At 38.6% G+C, this 9,933-nt stretch overlaps 1 protein-coding gene across 1 annotated transcript in view; it reads right to left on the reverse strand.

The window, feature by feature from the left end:
- Positions 1-1,596: 1,596 nt before the first annotated feature.
- LOC103738609 (zinc finger protein 709-like) overlaps positions 1,597-9,933 on the reverse strand; it is a 28,043-nt gene continuing 19,706 nt past the window's right edge. Inside the window, exons 2-4 of the mRNA XM_029566219.1 lie at positions 4,415-4,541; positions 4,162-4,222; positions 1,597-3,422 (exon numbers count right to left, since the gene is read on the reverse strand). Coding sequence (XP_029422079.1) covers positions 2,141-3,422; positions 4,162-4,222; positions 4,415-4,538 — 1,467 coding nt within the window. The 5' untranslated portion in view covers positions 4,539-4,541 and the 3' untranslated portion in view covers positions 1,597-2,140. The remainder of the gene's footprint in view (positions 3,423-4,161; positions 4,223-4,414; positions 4,542-9,933) is intronic.

A 9,933-nucleotide genomic window follows, 5' to 3' on the forward strand; every position in this document is an offset into this window, starting at 1 on the left:
TAAGTTCACCTCACAAATACAAGTATATTTCTCATATGTGGAATCTAGGAAAATGAGAAGTAAAAGGGAGATTTTAAGAATTTGGAAAGAAACAGTATATAGGAAACAGTGAATATTATATGTACATATGGAAATGTAAAGTGAAGGGACGAAACCCCTGACAAGCAGACAGTCACTGGTAACAAAGATGGCAAATTTGCTTTTATTCCACATGGAACAAAGCCTTGAACTTTTTTTCTCCCACTGGCAGGGCCCCTCCCTCTTCCAGCTGACTAGTTCAGACCAAATTAGCCAAGGACAGTCCTAGACATAGCTCAGCTTGGACTCATGGTCTATTTGTTATCTCATCTTTAAGCTAATCAATCCAAAATTAGGAGAGGGTGACCTCCGTGCCACCAAGAATGCTTTGAAGAGCCAGGCCCCCTAAGGGGTTTTGTATGTTCCAATTTCCAAATTCCCTTTCCACTTGTGTTTCCACAGTCTTCTCTCTGTGTGAATGTATGTGTTTAATAAAGTTCATTACCTCTTATGTCTGAGAATTTTACTGTCTTTTAATTCTTTAATTGGCAGAGAAAATAAAACTGATCAGGACCCTTAGACAGTAACAAAACCACAATCTATTACCATGTACAATTAATATACACTAATAAAAATTCCAGTTAAAATAAAACTGAAAAGAGGGACACTTATAAATGTAACAAAGTATATGCACAATTTCTTCAGAAATCTGGAGCTGGAGAGATGGCTCAGCAGTTAAGAGCACTGGCTGCTCTTGCAGAGAACCTGGGTTAGATTCACAGCGCCCACATGGTGGCTAACCACCATCCACAACTGCAGTTCCAGGGAATCCAACAACCTTTTTTGGCCTCTGCAGACACTGCACAATACCAGTGCACTTACATACAGGCAAAACATTCATACACATAATATAAAAATCAATCAAAAAATTAATCAGCAATCTGTGGAAATATAGAAAATCCAAATGAATGAACATATAGTATTTTTCTTGAACTATAAATATTTTTAGCAGTATTGAGGATGGATCACAGAGCCATACATATGGTAGACAAGAACTTTTGACTAGCTATATACCCAATAGTTACCCACTTTTTGAGACAGGACTACACTAATTTGCCCAAGCATGTTTTCAACTTGTGATCCTTACACCTCAAAAACCCAAGTAGCAATGATTTGATGAATCCACTACAAATTTTAGCAGAGACCTTCTTTAAAGACAACTAAGTGATATACAACACACTCATAATTTGAATATATTTATTCATATAAAATTTTTGGCATTTTGTATTAATTTGTATCAGGATTTCAATATCAAATATACAAATTTCCTTTCTATAGGAGTTCTGAAGTCACTTATATTGTACTTAAAAAAAAACCACCAACAACAACAACAACAAAAAAAACCATTTATTTTCCAAATGGCTAGAGTTTCAATGCAGTATCCATTTCTTTTTTTAAGTTTTATTTATTTTACGTGTATGAGTATTTTGCCTGCATGTAAGTGCTATGTTATGCACTACACACAGAGGCCAGAAAAGGGTATCAGAGTCCCTGGAACTGGAGTTACACACAGACGATTGTTAGCTGCCTTGTGGGTGCTGGGAATTGAACCCAGGTTCTTTGCAGGAGCAGCCAGTGCTCTTGACTGCTGAGTCATCTCTCTAGTCCCATAGTGTTCATTTCTTGTAAGGTCTGTCTCCATTATCAGTTTTCTTGTGTCTTTGATTAGATGAGAAACAAATGAATATTTCATACATATGAATTTATTCCCATATTTCATTCATCCAAAGTGTTTTCCTCTGGAATGAGTCATTATATATCTTCAAATAATAATGAAGATCTTAACATATTTCTTACATACATCAGACTTTTGTACAGTGTGTGTCATTCCATGATCTGAACAAATTATAAACACTGAAGGTCTCACCATTTTCACTTCATTAAATATTCCACCTATAAGGTTTTCGATGCATTTGAAGGGAAATTCAAAGGCTGAAAGTTACTGCACATTGTACACACCAATAGTTTATCTTGTACCATGAGATTTCATGTCTTAGAAAGGAACTGTGACCTCTATAGACATTACCAAACTAATATTCAAGGGTTTTTCACCAGTGTGAGTTCATCCATGTGTTTTAAGTGAATAAGGATAAATGAAAGCTTTATCAAATTGTTTACATTCATACGGTTTTTGAAAAGCATGGATTCCTTGATGTCTTCGAAGGGAACTATGACCCTTAAAAGCTTTACCACACTGTTTACATTCATAGGGTTTTTGAACAGTATGGGTTCTTTCATGTATTTGAAGGAAGTAACGATAAACAAAGGACTTACCACATTGTTTACATTCGTAAGGTTTTTCTCCAGTATGACCTCTTTCATGTAATCGAAAGGAATAGTGATACCTAAAGACTTTGCCACATTGTTTACACTCATAGGGTTTTTTTCCAGTATGAATTACTTCATGTAATTGAAGGGAACTATGAAGTCTAAAGGCTTTACCACATTGGTTACACTGATAGGGTTTTTCTCCAGTATGAATTCTTTCATGTAATCGAAGATAACCACGTTGTCTAAAGGCCTTACCACACTGTTTACATTGATAGGGTTTTTCTCCAGTATGAATTCTTTCATGTACTGGAAGATAGCCATGATGACTAAAGGCCTTACCACATTGTTTACAATGATAAGGTTTTTCTCCAGTATGAGTTCTTTCATGTAATCGAAGATAACCAGGTCGTCTAAAGGCTTTTCCACATTGTTTACATTCATAGGGTTTCTCTCCCGTATGAGTTCTTTTATGTAATCGAAGGGAACTGTGACATCTAAAGGCTTTACCACATTGTTTACATTCATAGGGTTTTTCTCCAGTGTGAGTTCTTTCGTGTAATCGAAGGGAACTATGACATCTAAAGGCCTTACCACATCTTTTACATTCATACGGTTTTTCTCCAGAATGAATTCCTTCATGATTTCTAAGGGAATTGTGACATCTAAAAGTTTTACCACACTGTTTACACCTATAAGGTTTTTCACCACTGTGAGTTCTTTCATGTGTTTGAAGTAAATAAGGATAAATGAAAGATTTACCACATTGTTTACATTCATAGGGCTTTTCCCCAGCATGAGTTACTTTATGCCTGTGAAAAGAACTGTTACGGGTGAAGGACTTACCACACTGTTTACATTCATAGGGTCTTTCTCCAGTATGAAGCCTTTCATGTGTCCGAAGGGAAGTGGAAGAACTCAGAGCTTTACCACATTGATTACACTCATAACGTTTTTCTACAGTGTGAGTTCCTTGATGTGTGCGAAATGAACTACCATAAACAGAGGTCTTTCCACATTCTGTGTATACACAGGAGTTCTCTTCACTGTGAGTCTGTTGATGGATTCCCAATGAGCTGTGAAAAAACAAAGGATTTAAAACATATCCCACATTCACAAGGTTCATTCATAGTTGGGTACTCACATATTTTTCAATACATGTTAAAGTGTTTACAGTACTGCCCACAATGTTCATTTTCACTGCATCTTTCCATAACCTTCACACTCATATAGTATGTATTTAAGGTGAAATAGGATGTGCCTAATAAAGAATGAATGACACATAAAAACCTTTCTATACTCATTGCATTCACATTGTTTTTTTGCTATCCAGGTGAAGGTATCTCAATACTCAACACTTTTATTTTTATTGAATGTCTCTACCTTGTAACTATTATAAAAAGAGAGACAAAGACAGAAAGAGACAGAGAGAAGCACATTAGTAATTGTTGTTTTAACTAAGACTTTGCTTATTAGTATGTTTTGAACACATACTATTCTCAAAATCAGGGAAAATCTATACACTCTGCCATATCTAAATGCTCTGAACAAAATGGATCGATGGATCTATATAGATCTCATGGAGCTATCATCAAAACAGTGACATTCATAAATCCAATATCCTAGGACTGTTTCCAAGTAACTTGTTTTACAAAGATGAACAGCTTTTTTTACACTGCACTACATATTTTTTAGTGAAAAATTTCTAATGGTTAATAAATTTAAAGTGCTTATTTGTTTTGTTTGTCCTTAATTTTCACTGCACATTAAGGTTCCTACAAGGGACATTTTCTGCCATTTGTCCATGCAAATTACCTTAAACTGCTTCTAGGATTTTTATAATGGTCTTCAATGTTCTGGTCTTCCCATCTGATTCCTAAAATGCAGACCCAGAAAATTTATTCTAAACTACAGAAGAATCATTAATTTTTTTATTTCAACATACATTGTAACCATGGCTGATTTACTCAGTAAATACTTTCCTTTCCACATTCTAAAGTTCAGAACACTGATAACCAAGAAGCACTTGTCCCCTAGTTTGATAAGTGAAGGATAACGATATTCCTACCTACAGCAAGGAGGTTCCTGCAGGTTTCCAGCATCACATCTGTATACAGATTCTTCTGGTAAGGATCCAGCATAGCCCATTCTTCATCAGTAAAGTTCACAACCACATCCTCAAAGGCCACCATGTCCTAAAACATCCCATATTTGTATAAAAGAATGGGTAAGACTAACAGAGCTATGAATCTACACAGAGCTGACAAGATGCTCTCATCGTTCTGTGGTCTACACACATTTATTCCAGGACACATCAGTTCCAATACTAGCACTGAGCTACTCCAATAGGGAACAGCATAGTAGGAATACTTCACATATTAGTGCATAGGAGTAAAATGGAGCGCTGGGCCATTCCAATTTTTCTTTTGAGGGGATCCCTACTACCTGTCATAACAAAAACCTACCACTTACAATACAAAAGAGCATTAATATTAGCAATCAATAAGGTTGCTTGTCCTTAGGAATTTCTTCTCACAAATGTTGAGCTTTGCTGGCATCAGACAAGTTAATATTAGAGAAACTTCACAAACAAAAATGGTAAGAATCGTTCACTTGGAATAAATGACTTATGACAATATTACGGCATTTCTGAACTCTAGTGCTTCTCCAAGTTTATGAACCTCTTCTATACTCACAGAGGTACCTAGAGAATCAGCCCCCAAATGCACTCTGGGAAATGAGTTCAGTAAGTTTCTCTAGTAAACACTACTTCACACATTATCACAAAACTTCCTAAAATGGGAAAGTGGGCCAATCAATCCTATGTGATTATAAGAAAGTATTCAGAAGCCTGAAAGTGGTTTACTTCAGGCCAAATTTCATCACAGGTGTATATATACAAGAGTTAGGGGATGGAGAGATGGCTCAGCAGTTAAGAACACTGGTTGTTCTTGCATAAGGCCAGGGTTTGAATCCCAGCACCCACATGGCAGCTAACAACTGTGGATCTGACGGGCTCTTCTGTCCTTCCTGAGCATCACACAACACGGGTGCACTTACCTACATGCAAGCAATACACTCGTACACATAAAATAAATTTAATAATAATAAAAAATAATATACAACAGTTCACCAATACTTAATTATCTTTAAAGAATAAATTTTGACTTTCCATTGAGTAGTTGTTAAAGTAGAATAGAGTAAGTAGAAAGATGAGATTTAAATATTTTGTTTATTGTGTGTTTGAGCAAGTATGTGTGTGGGTGCACATATGCCATGCTGTGCATGCAGAGGTGAGAGGGCAACTTGGGGAAGTTGATTCTCTCCTTCTAGCACATGAGTTCCAGGGATGGAACTAAGGTCATTAGGTTTGCCTCCAAGCACATTTACCAACGAAGCCATCTTGCTGGCCTAAAACATAAAGAAATAACTCAATATAATCATGTATGTTGGCATAGAACTGTGGTCACAGCAGCTTGAGAATCTAAGATGGTTTGATTCCAGGAGTTCAAAGCCAAGTTGTACAATGAAGCAAGACCTCAGTCTTGTAGGGAGGACAGGAGCAAAGTATTATAACATGTCTATCCATCTACCCAGATATAGACTTTCTGAACCAAAAGACTTACATGTGATTAGGTTTTCACCTCTCAAGGATGGTGAGTCTCTCAGCAGTACAAATGTCAGATGGGACCTATAAAATGGTCTAGAAGTTGCAGCCATGGGGCAGGCTATGTTTACAAACTACCTCATCCTTTTCAAACCTCTTGATACAGAAGCTGTCCAACACATTCTGATTCAGTGCTAGATAAGGATTCTTCTTTGGCATTCCTGTCTACCTGGACACTCAGTTTCTATTAGCCTTAGAATGCTAGGATGCCTCTACCTAAGTTACTCAACAGCTTACTTAGACACTTACCTTATGCCTTCCAGGACATCCAAAACCTATTTAGACCTTAGCCACAGACCACTCTTCCCTAAGTTTCCTCCTAGAAGCCTCCTTTTAGTACAGTGACTACTTATTAATCTAGCAAGGCAAGCACACCTCAGATCAGAACTGATTATGGTAGCCCCATATTGATATAAGGTTCATCCTCTGAAGGTCCAAATCTCCACAAAAAGTCTATAGTTCAGTTCTTGGGAATTAAACTAACCTTAGGCACAAGAATTCTAGCAATGTGAAGATCTTATCCTAAAGCTGGGTGTGCTAGCACACACCTATAATTCCAACATTTGGGATATGTACGCAGAAAGTTAAGGAACAACCTATGATATAAAGTTACTTTCAGGTCAGTCTGGGCTACATGAGACTTTAAAAAAGTCTCTAGGGGCTAGTGAAATGGCTCAGTGGATAAAGTCCCTTATCACCAAGCCTGAAGAATGGAGCTCAATCATGGTAGAAAAACACAACTGACTCCCCCAAGTTACCCTCTGACCCCATGGGTCATGGCATGTACACACACACATACATGCACATCTAGAGTAATTTTTTCTGATTTTTAAAAAAATTTATTCTATGTGTATGAGTGTTCTGCCTGCATGTGTGTAAATATACTCATATGTGCCATGCTCATGGAGACCAGAAAGGGGATAGATTCCTTAGAACTGGAGTTATGGACAGTTGTTAGCTGCCATGTGGATGCTAGGGTCTTCTGGAGGAATCTGGGTCTTCTGGAGGAGCAGCCAGTGATCTTAATTGCTGAGTGATCTCTCCAGCCCCCACAGTATTTTTTTAAAGTCTTGTTCTAGGGGCTGAAGGTAAAAATGGTAGCTGTGTAAAAGGGCTTTTATGTAAGCCTGACGACATGAGTTTGATCTCTGGAACCCAGAAAAGGGTGAAAGGAGATGGGAGCCCTATGTCACAGTCCTTTCATACAGTTTCACATACACAGAACAACCTACCATTAGAAAAGAAATACCCAATGTGCTGGACAGCTTTAGTGTCAACTTGACACACCTGGGTTGATGGAGCCTCAGTTGGGGAATTGCCTCTATTGGACTGGCCTGTGGCCATGTCTGAGGGGCATCTTCTTGATGAGTGATGTGGGAGGGCCCAGCCCACTGTGGGTGGTGCCACCCCTGGGCAGGTGGGCCTATGTAGCATAAGAAAGCAGGCTGAGCAGGGGCCAGGGGAGCAAGCCAGTAAGCAGCATTCCTCCAAGGCCTGTGCTCCAGCTCCTGCCTCCAGGTTCCTGCCCCGAGTTCCTACCTTGGTCTCCCTGATGAACTGTGACCCGGGATATGTAAGCTAAATAAACCCTTTCCTCCCCAAGTTGGTAGTGGTCAGAGTATTTTATCACAGCAATGAAGAAAAAACTAGCACACCCAAAAAGAAGGTAAGAGTCCTCAATGAGCTGGCATTTATATAGAAAGTTTATTAATGATTAAGGCAGCACTGCAGAGCAGTAGAAACAGCAAGTGATGTGAAACATGAACCAAGGATATTGGTACATGCCTGTGATCCCAAGGCTGCAGAGACAAAACAGTTCAAGGACTGCCTGGGTTACTTAGCAAGATAATCAAAACAAACAAAATGGGGGCTGGAGAGGCAGCTCAGCAGTTAAGAGTGCTTGCTGCTCTTCCAGAGGACCCGAGTTCAATTCCTAGCACCCATAATGGGCAGCTTACAACCACCTATATAGCTCCAGTTTCAGGGAATCTGACACCCTCTTCTGGCTTCTGTGGGTACCTGCACACACATGCACAGACATATACACACATAAACATAAGTAAAATAATAAATCTTTAAAAAGCAAGCAAAAAAAAAATAGAAATCCCAATAAACCCTACTGAAGTAGGATATTTCGTTTTTTAAAAAAATAATAAATGTTAAATTTAAAAGGCAAAATTGAGACACTTTAAGAATTAGGCCATGAGCATTGGAGTCTGAACTCTAGAGATCCATAGCACCTTATACAAATGGCCAGTCTTAAATGAAATGGCAAAACTCCATTTTTGTTCTAGCTAACTTTCGCTTTACCCTGTGTGTTTGCCCAGCCATTTGCACTGCAGCAAGACAGGCAGATCATCTCATGCAGGTAGTTTCAGGAAGTCCATTGCTTCTACATACTAGGAAACTTACAAGTAGCCAGGAGCATGTCCAGAGAGCAAGTCCTCCCTCCCAGCTATACCTGCATCTCCATGGAGTTGTTTCTACAATTCTGAGAAACTTTTTGTTAACTGAAAAACCTCTTTCTTAACTAACCTGCCCCTGGTCTAGTGTAACTATGGTAATCTGTTTTAACTATGGTTATTGGCTTTGTCCCTGACATGATATAATTGTAGTTTTAAGCTGTATAAACCCTACCTTGCTTCTCCTCGCGGTCAAGAGTTCTTTGGGACATTAGCCTCCTCGCTGACTGTTGGCTATAAATTAATTAGGTTGACTCCTAATTCAACCATCACTATGTAGCATTCCTCTGTGCATCTCGCTCAGTATCACACTAAGAAAACCTAATTTTTTAAAAGTGCTCTGGCAAGTTTTATTGAAGAAAACTTTTCATAGTTTACTTTTTATCAATCTGTACTAGAATGCTTCTGATATTATCAGAATCACCTGGATCAGTGAGATCCAGTATGCGCACTCTGTATCATTTTCCCCATGCTGTGCCCAATTCAGTATTACTGCAGCTGTAGTGATAAACACCAATTTGGGCCAACATAGCATAGTATTCTATTTCAGATTCCCTTAAAGCTAGACCATTGTTGGTGACCAATTTTTGCTTTGTCCTGTCTGATCATCTTGAGTCTGCTTGTACCTCGGCATGTACTTTTCATTTTTCCTAACAAGTTGGAGCCCAGAGCTGATCAACTCCAGATACTCTTTTCCATCTTCCTGCCTTAGGTGCTAGAAAATCCCAAACCATGAGCACCTGCAAGGTTGGCCAGGGAACAAGAAAACAAAAATCCCCCATCTCTAACTGAAAAATTATGCTGCATTCCTTCTTTCCCAAGAAAATAGAAAATTCAAAACAAACATAAAACACCTTTGGAAGCCACAAGGAGATACATTTTGCATGGAATGGGGAGGATTCTTTTTTCCACTATGAGTAAAAGTAAGCCATAAAGTTCCATAAAGGAACTAAGAACTTCAAATATTAAAGTTGGGGGAATTAAGACACCCAAAACAAAATGAAAGAGAAATCTGCAAAACATTCAATATGAAAGAAATTGTGGGTAGAGTTTGAAAATGCTCAGTAATGGGGAAATGCACTTCCAGGGACTCCAATGCCCTTTTCTGTCCTCTGTGGGCACTGCACAATATGGGTGCACTTACATACATGTAAGCATAATACTTATACACATAAAAAAATAAAAATAAAAATCTTTCAAAGGGGTTGGAGAGATGGTACAGCAGTTAAGAGCACTGGCTTCTCTTGCAGAGGACCTGGGTTCAATTCCCAGCATCCACATGGTGGCTAACAACCATCTGTACTCCAGTTCCAGAGAATCCAACACCCTCTTCTGACCTCCATGGGCATTGTATAACATGGGTATACTTACACACATGTAGGCAATACACATATATACATAAAAAATAAGCACTTGGGAGGCAGAGGCAGGCAGATCTTTGTGAGTTCGAGGCCAGCC

The sequence above is a fragment of the Nannospalax galili genome, unplaced genomic scaffold, assembly GCF_000622305.1.
Source record: "Nannospalax galili isolate Female #2095 unplaced genomic scaffold, S.galili_v1.0 scaffold1519, whole genome shotgun sequence".
Taxonomy (NCBI): domain Eukaryota; kingdom Metazoa; phylum Chordata; class Mammalia; order Rodentia; family Spalacidae; genus Nannospalax; species Nannospalax galili.